Genomic DNA, 13,499 nt, shown 5'->3' with positions numbered 1-13,499 from the left:
GCATTAGATATTCCTTAAGGGGAGTATTTATCTCTGGAGAAGTTCCCATGAGTAATGTTCTTATTTTTGGTTCCATTTTGAATATTAGTATATTTTGATAATCTGAATGTTAAACGGTCATTGGTGTGTGATTAAAACTCAGCTGTATGTAAACAGATGTTTCTCTGAACAATTTGTGTAGTTCCATTGTTAAAGAACAAGAACAGTGTGCACCTGGCCTAGTTCAGTGTATGTAAGTAGCTCTGCCTTCTGAAACAAGTCTAGCTATTTGTTAGGGACAGAGGTAGAAGGATACTGCTACTAGCTACTGTTGCTTTAAGCAGTGATTGCTCCAGCACACGGCCTGATAAGACCTCACCAGATCTTTTGTCTCTGTGAACCTTTTTCCTTAGAGTCATTTATGCATCTCAGGGAGTGTGTTGCAGAGTAAGCCCTTTAGTGATGAATACCATTCTTTCTCACAGTCCTGGAGATAAGCTTCTTGGCTATATTTAATTCCTTATTCAAGGAAAGTATCAGTGTGTTCATTTTGTCTTCAGACTAGCTTTAATAGTAATTTTTGTGTTGGCTCAGTAAATTCATCTTTTAAAAAGTCTTAAACATTTTTCAATAGCAGGTGCCTGGGAAGGCCTCTACTGGCTTCAAGCCTTGCATAGGTTTCTGGTGCAGGCAAGACATCTTAGGCAGTTAGGACTGCTGCGTTGGAGTTGGTTAGAATATCTCTAGTTTTTCTAACTTTTAGAGCATGCAGGCAATCCCTAAACCTACATGCAAGTCCAAGGAACTCGCTCACAATAGCAGTGACTCGTGTTTACTTGGGAGTTAAGAAATCAGTTGAGCATGATTGACTCTTCTCCTCCTTTGCTTTACACCCTTCACAATTGTCCTACAGTCTTTTCCTCCACCTAGCATAACGCTGGAAAATGTGATGAGCAATAAGATCTAAGATCTAAAGATATATTTGTGATGAATCAACTAGAAGATCTTGTTCCTCAAAAGGGAATCATAGGACTTTCACAGTTACAACTGTTGATGACCTATTGGCAGAGGCAGTGGACACTGACTTCCTTCCACTGCTGGTGGCGTTGTTGGTTAATCCAAAGCTACATTAATGTCCAGCTGTGTCCAGCCCAAAGGGGGTATGTGTGCGCTGTTATGGTACTCAGCAGGGTCAAGGAAGCTATTGCTTATGTAGTCCACTCCAAAAAGTGAGTTGGGGGTTGAGTATTTTGTAGGACTTTGTACTATTTTCTTCCCTTCTCCTCTGCGATCGTGTACAGCCGATAAGGGTAAGTGGGATATTAAGGTTTCTCCTCCATCTGGACTTACTACATGGCTGTATATACATGCTTGCCATGGTGCTTGCACTGTCAGAGCTTGTTTGTTCTTTTCTATGGCACCACTCTTGGTGCTGTTATCTGTGCCAGAACAATGTATTTGACTGGAAGGGCTTTACAAATAAAATATATCCGGTTTTCTTTAGTTGGGGTGAGGCGGTGGGGGGAGGATACATGGTAGACTTTGGACATGTAGGTCATATAACTTTGTGAGAACACTAGCTGACTCTGTTACTCTTGGAACATCCATCATATGAGCTGTGTGTACTGTGTTGTAATCTCCAGCTATTATTGGTTGCCAAGTAGCTTGACTTCTGGTATGTTTGTCTTTTTAACTGTGCAAACAATCTTGTTTGCAGACTGCTTGGGTATATTTAATAGGCTCTTACACAGTGTTCTCCTTCATCTGATTTGAAGCATTTTAAGTGGTTCAAAGTGGCAGGATTTTGAATAATCAGATAAATGCACTTGGAAGATCAGATCTAAGCAGTCTTAACTTTGACACTGCCAGTCTCTGATATTACCAGGCATTTATTTTTCAAGCATTTGTGGCAAAGTGTGGTGAACCAGGTTCTCCGGAGGTATAAACTAGCAACACTGTCTTAAATAGAGCTATTTATGCCAATTTACACCAGCAGAGGGTCTAGCCTGGTGCACCATATGCCAGTGGTTTTCAGCCTGTGGTTCATGGAGCCCTGGGGGTTCGCAGACTATCTCAGATTTCCAAAGGGGTCCACACCTCCATTTGAAATTTTGTAGGGGTCTGCAAATGGAAAAAAAGGTTGAAAACCACTGTTATACCAACCAACAGCATGTCTTGCAAACAGTTCCAAACCTCTGAGAAGCGGAGAGGCTGGTGTTGCACTGTGTAGAACCTTGTGAAATTTCCTAGGAAACGAATTGCTAATGATCTGCTGCAGTGTGTTGTGCTGCAGACTTCACTCTTCAGTGGCTGATGTTACATTAAATTTGTCAGCCAGGTTAATCGCCTTGGAAAGAGCAAGCCACTAGTGAAAACAGCAGTTCCCAAACTGTATTCCGCAAATAACTGATGGTCCATGGAGGGCTGACTAGTCACATGGTGTTGGTGTCTCTCATTTCCAGCTGCTGTACAAGCAGCAAGGATATAATTTCACTGCAGATGGGAGGGCATTTGTCCATGAGGCGGTCTCTTTTTTGAGGAGTTATTGTGGGGTAGTTCTCTGGCCTGTGCTATATAGGGGGTCAGACTAGATGATCACAGTGGCCCTTCTGGCCTTGGGTCTATGAATCTGTATGGTCCATAGTAGGAAAAATATTTTTAAACTCACCCTGTTGTATAAACCCTTAATATTATACACCTCTACCCTGCTATAACGCGACCCGATATACAGGGGCAGCTCTAGGCATTTTGCCGCCCCAAGCACGGCAGGAGGGCTGCCTTTGGCAGCTTGCCTGCGGAGGGTCCGCTGGTCCCGCGGCTTCAGACCTCCCGCAGGCAGGAGGTCCGCCGAAGCCGGGGGACCAGCGGACTCTCCGCAGGCAAGCCACCGAAGGCAGCCTGCCTGCCGCCCTCGCAGCGACCAGCAGATCGCCCCCCGCGGCTTGCAGCCCCAAGCACACGCTTGGCGTGCTGGGGCCTGGAGCCGTCTCAGCCGATATAACACGGGTTCACTTATAGCGCAGTAGCAGCAGGGCTCCGGCGGCGCTTTAAACGGTCTGGGGCGCTGGCTGCTGCGGGGAGCCCCGGCCCTTTAAATCACTGCTGGAGCCCTGCCGCCACTACCCCAGGGCTGCAGCAGCGGGGCTTGCTGGCGATTTAAAGAGTCTGGGGCTCCAGCTGGTGTGGGGAGCCCCGGGCTCTTTAAATCACCGCTGCAGCCCTGCCACCGCTACCCCGATATAACGGCATTTCACATATAATGCGGTAGGGATTTTTGGCTCCCCACGACCGCATTATATCGGGGTAGAGGTGTATACTGCTCTCAACACCATTCTCAAACTGGGCTCACCGAAACCCCCAATAAGTGTCTGGGGACAGAACCGGCTCCCCAAAATGGAGCCCAGTAAATTGAGCACAGTTTTAGAGGATGAAACTGATAGCGTGAACTAGCTAGATCTAGGAATAAGTCTTCCATGCCAAGCAGCCATTGCTTCAGTGGGACACAAACAGCCCTTGTATAAGCAGGCACAACGCCCACTCACGCACTGGGAGATATGTCAGTTTAGCTTAGGACTGAATTTGGTCCACTGCCAGTTGCATCTGAAAAGGACTAGCTATTAGAAACTAAGCTGTGATGTATGTAAAGTACTTATGCGATGGCTTGTGCTGTGAGCATCCAGATACGATGGTGATGGATGCAGTAGAAATGCATTTATAATCCTGTGTATAGGCTGGTATTTTCCTCTCCTGATTGCTAACCATCACTTGCCACATGGCATCATACAGTAGGTGTACGTGGACAAGGTGACTGACTAAAGTGTTCAAATCTCTCTGGTGAAGAGGAAAATGAGTATCTTGTCATTTCATGCCTATTTTGCCTGTTACCTTGCAACATGTCTGCAAAACTCTAAAATGTTAACTTAATGTATCCAGATACCTGTTACATTATGATATTTAAAGGGCAAACATCTCTGAGTTTACTTGCTGCTGCATATGCTATATACTGGGTACATCCTAATGGTCCATTGATTCCACTGGAAAGTCACCAGTGGTCAAGGCATTCTATTCCAGTCACAAAATAAAAACATACACAATGCAGCAGGGAGATAGGCTTGGAGCTGCACTGCTTGGTTCTGCCCTTCATTAATGTGAACTTAGATCAGTTGCTTAACCTCTCTTGTATGTCAGGACCCATAGCCTACCTCCACTTTCCTAAGATGCTGTGAGGCTTAATTGGTGCTTTTTAAAACAGACTGGGAGCCCCATTTGAAAGGTGCTATGTAAAGGCAAAGTATGTTCTCTGGCTGTGGGACTAGTTGAATATCATCTCTTGAAATACAAGTGTTCAACAGCAAATGTAACTATAAAATCTGTTCATTACGTGTTTTACCTTTGAAAGCAGGTGAAGCAACCCATCTCCCACCTGTGAATGGTTCAATGCAAACAAAAAAGAAAACTACAAAGCACTGCTTTCTCTGTGGCAAGAAAACTGGATTGGCAACCAGCTATGAATGCAGGTAGGCTGAGTATATAACAAGTGGTTAAAATGTGTGGCTGTGATCAGACAAAAGGGTGGGTGTGTTCTGGAAAGTACAGTAATTCTAAAGCTTGGTAAACCACAAGGCAAGTAGTGTTCAGAACAAGTTGAGAAAGTTGTTCATGACTTAACTGTGAGAAATGAGGTTCAAACAGAGAATGTATTCTCTGTTCTCGGGGTACCCATCCTGTGCCCTTGCAGTCAAGAGGTCTGGGCTCACAGGAGACTTTGGTCCACTAGGTGTAGCCAAGAGAGCATGATGGTAGAAGTTGGTCCAATAAAAGATATTGCCTTCCCCAACTTCTCTCAGATTTACTTCTAGGGTTACATTCGACCCTGGGATAAGGCAAAACAACTAGCTAGCAACACCTCTTTATTACTTTGTATTCAGCAACGTACTCTTTTTAAATGTGTTCTATTTTGTGTAAAACAGCAGTCGCCACTGAACACTCTTCCATTTATCCTCTGTTTTTAATTAGCTTTCATGAAGTCAGACAATCTAAAGGTTGGGAAAGATACACCACTAAAGTTTAAAATGGTGGTTGGGCTCTCCTTGTTTGTTTTTGTGTGATCTAAACATACTGAGGAAAAAAGAAAAATGTGTTAAACTATTCCCTCTCAAATTTTACCATTAATCCATGTGCTAAATCAAAGCAAAGCAAATAAATATGGTCAAGGTGATAATGGTGCATGTCACAAAAAAAGAAAGGGAGGGGGAAATTAGCATAAGAAAATATCAAAAATTCAGTACTAGAACTAACAATGTTAATTTCTGAGGCAACTTCCTCATAATGTAAAAATCAGAGGATTTGATGCAGGACGTGCCAAAAGAGCATTGGTGTAATCCAAATCATAACAATAACCTACGTTATCTATGAGCCATTATTTGACTGGGTTTCTCTGCTTTATTTCCATTCCAAGTAAGAAAGATTGGAAGGCAAATGAGTCTGGGTGGCCTTACCTGCATCAGTAAAGCTATGGATGTTTATGTCTTTAGATAAAATTTTACCTTTTTTCATCCATGTATCTTGCATTCAATCATGCTCTCTCAAATCAGGCTTCATATTAAACAGTTAAAGCAGCCAAAGAATTTAAGACATTGACAGTAAATACAAATGAACCTTCACTGGGTGTCAAGGGAGAAATACTGGCATATAGGTCTTGAGTCATTTTCCCAAAGTGATTTTTTTTCCTCTTTATTAGAGTTGTCCTGTATTAGGTCTTCTAAAATAATTTTAACTTTAACTCCCTAATACAGTGGTTCTCAAACTTTTTTTTTCTCCCATGGACCACTTGAAAATTGCTGAGGGTCTTGGTGGACCACTTAATGATCTTTCCAAATGTTGTTTGTACCGTTAGCTAACTATTGTAAAGCGGTTTGGATAAAAGTGCTATATTAAAAAACACCTTAATAATTAACATTTTTTATTCTACAAATAAAAACACACAACTCCTATTTGTATATTAATAGGCTTACCTTTCTAATGCAATGGATGTGCCCTCTTTCTCCCCTGCCATGGCAGCCCCCGAGCTGGGGCTGGGAAGGAGTGGGGTCTCTCCTGCCGCGGCAGCCACAGAGCTGAGGCTGAGAAAGAGGGTCATCGCTCCCCAGCAGCCACAGCCCTGGAGCTGGGGAAAGTCGCCTCATTCTCTGGCCGCCGCAGCCCTGCACGTCCCAAATTCCCCCCACCCCCTCTTCTTGCCCCACTGCTTCCTCCACCTACCCCACATTTCCCCCCCAAGGTCACCACCTCACCTTACATATGCATCTTCTCCAGGGTCCAGGCACCTAATTAGTGGAGCCATGCCTGTGCAGCTCCACTAATTAGGTGGGTGGCCCTTCATTCTGTCATGTGTGGCCGCGCAGGCATGCAGCTTAGAGGGAACTGTCTGTGGATCACCTGAATGGAGCTTGCAGACGACCCACAATTTGAGAACCTCTGTCCTAATACAATAATAGCATCTCAATTTTTGGCTTCCCCACCTCCATGCTGTCTTCCCATTAAGAAGTTCTGTTAGCCAAAATATCAAACTTGGGTCCAGGAGAATCTGTTCTTTAAACTCTAGTTCCTGAGTAGCTTCAAGTTGTCTTAAGAGAAACCCTAGGAAACACCTGCACCAGATCAGGCTAATTTAGGGGTATGTCTACACCACAGAGACTATGCTAGCATAGCTAGAGAGCCATAGGTATGCCAGCATAACCCCATAGTGTAGCTGCAGCCTGCACCAACAAAAGTGGTTTTTCCAACAGTGTAGGAACACCAGCTCCCTGAACAACAGTAGCGAGGTCAATGGAAGCATGCTTCTGTCAGCATAGCTCTGTCTACAGTGGGGATTGGATCGGCAAAGCTAGATCGGTGAGGGGTGTGGATTTTTCACCTAACTTTTCTCAGTGAGGCAGACCATCTCAGTTGCAGCTGCTGGCACTGGGAACTGACAGAAGGATGAGGCACTGCCTCCTGACTGATTCTCTGAACACTGTTGTCTTTGTAAAGATTTTGGAAGTACACGTTTCTATATTGAGGGAATACCTTGAGACTCCTATAGAATTAGATTAAGTTGGGGGTGGCCAACCTGAGCCTGAGAAGGAGCCAGAATTTAACAATGTACATTGCCAAAGAGCCACAGTAGTATGTCAGCAGTCCCACCCCTACCCCCACCCCGCTCCCAGCACCTTCCCACCCACCGGCAGATCAGCGCCTCCTGCTCCCTCCCCATCAGCTGTTTTGTGGTGTGTAGGAGGCTCTGGGCGGGAGGAGCAAGGGCACTGCAGGCTCAGGGAAGGGGGCAGGACCTGTGGCAGAGCCAGGGTTGATCAGTGAGCACCCCCCATCACAGTGGAGAGTTGGCGCCTGTAGCTCCAGCTCCAGAGTTCGTGCCTATTCAAGGAGCCACATACTAATTTCTGAAAAGCTGCATATGGCTCTGGAGCCACAGGTTGGCCACCCCTGGATTAAGTGGTCTGCTTGAGCCTGAAAGTGTAATGTGCAGGCCCCCCCCCCCCCAAAAAGGGGGAAATCTGCAACCCAGCAACAGGGTCTGCCACTCCTGAGACCCTACAAAGATCCAGATGTTCCTCTATTACAATGGAATGACAACCAAGTAAGGAATGTAATTACACAAGAGAACTTCCAATTATAGACCCAGGGAATCGACCTATAAAATCAATTCATCAGTATAAAATTCTACAGGAACATTCTACAAAGAACCCAGATAACTAAACAGAGTAGGCGGATAGCCTAATCAGGTCTTAAAGCTGAACACATTACTATCAGACGCAAACTCCGAAACCTCCTGAAAGAAGTACTTAAGACTTACATTAGTTTTGACAGGCTGCTACACTCCCCCTGCCTTGGCAAAGGGCCACAAGCAGTGGCTGGGGAGAGTGTACGTCAGGGTGTCTTTATTGCAACAGTTAGCTTGAGTTAGCACACTTACATTACTGCACTTCAGCTAGCCTAATCTGCGTGAGAGGGATCATGCTTCAGAACTAAACCTGAGCTGCACAGAGTGATTTGACTGGCTGCTGGTGAGTTGTAATTCACGTTGTTGCTTCCCCCCTGCATCGCTAGCTCAAGCATCAGCATCACTTGAGCTTCAACCCACCCACCCGACGGGCTAGCTACCTCCTGCTGACTTTACTCAAACTAGAGATGTGTGTGGGTGGTCGGGAGTCAAGTAAGGGTAATGCTCACGTTCCAACTCAAGCTAACTGCTGTGAAGACACTTAGTCCTTTTTCCCCAAGCAGCAGACTGCAGTGTGCCCTTTTTCCTTTTGTCATGCTAGGGATTTTAGCTACAGTCAAGCTGTCAAATTCTAAGGCAAAACCATTCCCTTTTCTTAACTCATATCTGCTGCTGCTATCGGGAAAGGCAACGTTTGTCTCGTGTAGCAGAATTGTAGTTGTGCCTCCATGTTCATCCCAGCCTGTGATGGAATGATATTTGTGGCTGGATTTTAAGAGGTAAATAATGGTTGGTTGATTTTCCGCCCCCTCCCTCCCCCCGGCTCATGGAGTACCTGTCTAGTGATTTGGGTTCACTGAAAGAAAGGGGCACTGTGTCAAAGCAGAAGCTAGCACTGTTGGGCTGAGCCTGTGTCCTGACTTCAGAGAAGAACACAGTGAAGCCCTGTGTTGGCTGAAGTCATTTGATAAGATGATCAAACTCCTGAATTTCACCTGCTCATATTCTGGGATGGTTCTATAAAGCTGGAATGATTGGAGTTAAGTGCCAGAGTCTGCCAGCTCATACCCAAAGCAGTCTTTCCTTGTCTCCCCATGGAAGAGAGCTGCAGTGGTGACCCAGTAATGGGGGGTGGGGAGGAGGAGGAGCAGTAACTCCAAAAAGGAGGGAAAGGGCAAGGCAAAGGGCACCTTCTGAGTGTCACAGAGAAACAGGCTCTTGGCAGGTGAGTCCTAACGTTTTGTGTTCTTCATTCTTCAGATGTGGAAACAACTTCTGTGCAACTCATCGCTATGCAGAGACTCACACCTGCACCTACGATTACAAGAGCGCGGGGCGGAGGTACTTGCAGGAGACTAATCCCGTCGTTAGTGCACCAAAGCTTCCCAAAATCTAACTATGGTTGTGCTGCATGTGGCTGTGCTGCCATGGCGGAATTGTATTACATTGAGAGAAGCAGCATTTGCTTCGACTGCATTTATTTTGCCCTGCTCCATATCTAAAGATTTGCCAAGTAACAAAAGCACATGAGGATGCATCTGATTGAAGAATAATGTGAACACTACTGTAGCTGACACCTTTATTCTTTAGTGAATCAAAAGTTTAAAAAGTAGTTTTTAAAAACTTACACTATGATTTTAACTGTTCTTGCACGTCTTGTGTTAAGTGTTTTATATCTGAAAATGCTATTTCACTAGACAAGTCTTTAAAAGATGCACTTTACTAAGTTTCATATTTACTGTATAACCAGACTTGAGGGGGTGCTGTAATGAGGGTGTCATGTAATGTCTCTGTACTCTACCTTGTGTTTTGTCCATTGTGTGGTATCTTAAGTTATTTCACTAGGAAGTCTCCCCCTTACTTCGAACCACCTGTCCAGAGCTTCAAAGAGTGTAGTACTTTCTGCACTTCTGTTCCGTTCAGTTTAGCATTCATATACTGTGTATCCATTCGGCAGATAACATATCATGGTAATCACACTATTTCTTAAAATACTACTCTTTATATGGCAGTTTTTTTAAATAGAGAATTCCCTTTGTTGCCATTAAATACAAGGAACAACTTATTTTAACTTTTTTTGTAATCCTAGATTTTTTAAAACTTCACAGCTTGGTTTGTTAAGATGTTGAGTGCTGTTACCAGAAGAAATTCTAATAAATATTAAATTTTATTCTGGTTTGCATGCGCTTATCATAAACTCAGTACTAACTTTTAACGTTTTACAGGGTGTTGGAAGGGAAGGGAGGGTTCTCAGAAGCTTACAGCATTGCCCTAACTCTGTTCTCATTGAAATCAGTGGTAAAACTCCCCTTTATTGGGAATAGCTAGGCCAAAATTGAGCGTATTGAAAGTCTGTCTGTCTTGCAGACAAGCCAGTCAAACCAAGCAAATCTGGGTGTTACCAAACTTCAGCAGGTTTCACACCAGGCAATATTGTTGGCAGCCTTTACCACCTTATGCCAACATCGCACTGGGCCAGTTTGGTACTTGTATGGGAGACGGCCAAGGAACACGCAGGTGCTGCAGAAAGTAGTGTTAGAGCACCACCTACTGAAACTATTTCTTCTTCTACTCATTAAGTATTAAAGCATCCCAGTCTGGTACTGGGGGGCAAAATGCTAGTAGATGTTGCCTGATTTAGGAGGTTAATAATATTAATTTGGATAGTATGGGTTTTAGGCTCGCCGGTCTGTCTGATCAGAAGATAAAAAGGTTCTTGTCCCGAATCAGGCTCCACAGAATTGACAAAGGACAGGAAGTTCATACTGAGACAGATATAGCCTTAAAGACTTTTTATTAAGATAAATGAAGTAGTAATTAAAGAGTAAAATAATCAGTTACAAAGTTACATTTGTATTACTGCTATTCAAAAGATACATTTGGTATTATGGTGTTATATGCTACAAAGCTTTGGTTAATATACTCACCCCCTTCCTTGATAACCTGGTGGTGAGAAACATAGGACCAGCCTCACCTCTGGCCGTTCAGGTTCCTCAATTCTTCAGTGAGAGGTGCAAAGCTTAGAAGAAGCTAGAGCCAAAAGCTATCGAAGCTAGCTTAGAGTTTACTAAACTACCTTAAATTTAAAATCAAAACCTAATACACAAAACTAAGAACAAAAGCTTAGGGAAACCAAGCTTAGCCTAGTCCCCTTGGAACTTGGAAAGTTTTAAGAAAAACAAGTACAAGCTCTCTAGCAAGGCCCTCTTTTATAGGGCACAGGTGTCTGAACCTCCTCCTATGCCCAAACTTCACTTCTCACCCACAAAAATGTTAGGGTTCACTTATTCCATAGGGTAGTATGTTTGTATGTATTGATGACATGTACATACATATTAATGACATTAGATCAGGGGTCGGCAACCTTTCAGAAGTGGTGTGCCGAGTCTTCATGTATTCACTCTAATTTAAGGTTTTGCGTGCCAGTAATACATTTTAACATTTTTAGAAGGTCTCTTTCTATAAGTCTATAATATATAACTAAACTATTGTTGTATGTAAAGTAAATAAGGTTTTTAAAATGTTTAAGAAGCTTCATTTAAAATTAAATTAAAATGCAGAGCCCCTAGGACTAGTGGCCATTACCCGGGCAGTTGTGAGTGCCACTGAAAATCAGCTCGTGTGCTGCCTTCGGCACCCGTGCCATAGGTTGCCTACCCTTGCATTAGATCATATACTCGCGTTATTTTTGTTCTCCCGGTTATTTCGGTTCTTTCCTTGTGGTGTACCTGTTAAGTTTGAGGATACAGACTTGGAAACCCCCTATGCCATTCTACCATTATCTAGGTGAAAGGTCCCAGGCATAGATATGCTAACTTTGCCTTAGCTCAACATACAGAATATGGCCTGTAGGTTCCTTGCATTACAGCCGAACTTACTTTAATATAAATCTATAAACCTATTACAGTAAACCAAATACTTAAACCACAGGAAAATATATATAAGCAAGCAGGTTAATCCCATAGCTACACAGAGGAGCCCTATTATGAGTATGTTTTAAAACTGCACTCCCAGCCATGTTTGGCCATTACCATGTCATGGCACTTCTGAAGACATAGGGTGTTTGGCAGACATGCAGCCAAGTTGTGACTTGGATAACTTGTCCACTCTGTCTTCTTGTAAATTCCCTCATTGACTAATTGGCTGTGGTATCCTTCACTTCCTAAAGGGTTGTGTAGTGTTACTGCTGTGAGTGGTAGTTCAGTGGTGTCTAAAGCTGAATCAAGGAAAGCAGGGTGTTCCTGGCAGGAAGAGGGAAGCAGCTGAAGAGCTCGCTTTTTCTGTAATGTTGCCCTTTACTGAGGGCACCTGCAGCCTCCAGGTCCTTCAGGATACCTAAACAGCAATGGCTATTTTAATTTAAAAAAAAAAGCCCAATCCCATGTATGGCTGTTCAGAAGGCCACAGTTGGGGTGAAGGCACAGATCTGGCAATAGTGACCCAGGCATTTGACACCTCAAGGCTCAGTTACGGCCACACTCTGGTAAAAACAACAACTAGTATAAAATACAGCTGGCCCCTTCGTAGCAACACTGATCACTGTGAACACATCACCTTGGTACTCTGCCCTTTCCATTAAATACAGACTCCAAGTCTGCCCTAATATTGAAAACTCTAGTATTTCAATACACATCAACATGGCATTGAAGGCTTCTGCTAGGGATTGTGCTCTTGGTCTTTTAAACTTTATATTGCCTACTAAAAGGCACTGTAATCAAAATAATACAATCCAGGAAAAAGTTATGTTATGGGAAACCAAGTTGTACAGCTAAGGGCCCACATCAGGAAATGCCCACATTGTTTGCATCTGCAACTGTCACTCTTCCCCTTTGTACCTGTGCATCATGCTAGTCTTAATTGCATGATCTTATTGTTTAGCAAATATAGTACATTTTCCTGCTTTACATACAAATAGCTTCTAGTAATTCTTTCCAGTGTTGTATCTTTATTGATGTAGGTTTCTTGTACAATGTTTTAAGTTCTCCTTACTGTGAGCACTCTTCTGTATACACCCTTCTTTTAAACCAGCAGCATAGCCTGAAGTGCAATTAGCAGATAAAACTGTTAATTACAAAACTGATTTTCCATATTCCTCCTGTTAGAATGTATGATGGATTGTTTACCATGTAAACTTTCATATGAGTGACTTGCACTTGACTACACAGAGTAGGACACAGTGCTCCGCATCTGTTGTAGAGAAATGTTTAGCTTTTGTATTTGAGTCTGTTTGATCATGTAATTAGATTGTACTATAAAGCATTTACACAATGGCAGTTTGCAGGTGACCTTGGCTTATGCCCCACCCCTTTTATTTTTGCCTGCTTTCGTTTTTACCTAAGAACTATGAGGAATGCCAACGCTACTCTCTTGCTGGAGCCGGCCGTGATAAAAACTAGTCCATCTCTATCTCATTTTCTATCCCTTGGGATGGAATTGCTCTATCTCCTGCCGCCATAGGCTTCAATAGTAGACAAGACTGGAATTGTTAATGTAAAACACACACACGCAAAGAAACCTTTCCAACCTCCTTTATCCACTGTAAAGAAGCAAAGGTTTTGTTTCCTTACCTGGCATCCTCACCCCTCATAACCGAGAGCGCTGACTGCTGTGGCCGTGACTCGTGGCTTAGGCCTGCTTGTGCCGTGACGAGTGAGGCAGTTTAGATGCCTGCTGGGCTGTCTAAGCTCAATCGATGTTGGTGTAATTCTGAATCATGGTAAAGTTTGAAGGGAAAATTGTGTGGAGACAGAGGAGACTCCGCTGATCAAAGGAGGAAGTTTTTCTGGCTGAGGGAGCT

General features: G+C 43.6%; 1 protein-coding gene across 3 annotated transcripts in view; it reads left to right on the top strand.

Moving 5' to 3' along the window:
- The window catches only part of ZFAND4 (zinc finger AN1-type containing 4), a 36,822-nt gene extending 26,950 nt beyond the window's left edge, over positions 1–9,872 (top strand). For 2 of the 3 annotated variants that reach the window (XM_045024000.1, XM_045024001.1), the window contains exons 9-10: positions 4,379–4,496; positions 8,963–9,872. In XM_045024000.1, the coding sequence (XP_044879935.1) occupies positions 4,379–4,496; positions 8,963–9,098 (254 nt within the window). In that variant the 3' untranslated portion in view covers positions 9,099–9,872. The remainder of the gene's footprint in view (positions 1–4,378; positions 4,497–8,962) is intronic. The other variant, XM_045024002.1, reaches the window with a different exon arrangement.
- The last annotated feature ends 3,627 nt before the right edge of the window (positions 9,873–13,499 follow it).

The sequence above is a fragment of the Mauremys mutica genome, chromosome 7 (genome assembly GCF_020497125.1).
Source record: "Mauremys mutica isolate MM-2020 ecotype Southern chromosome 7, ASM2049712v1, whole genome shotgun sequence".
NCBI lineage: Eukaryota > Metazoa > Chordata > Testudines > Geoemydidae > Mauremys > Mauremys mutica.
This window is presented reverse-complemented; position numbering and strand designations above follow the sequence as displayed.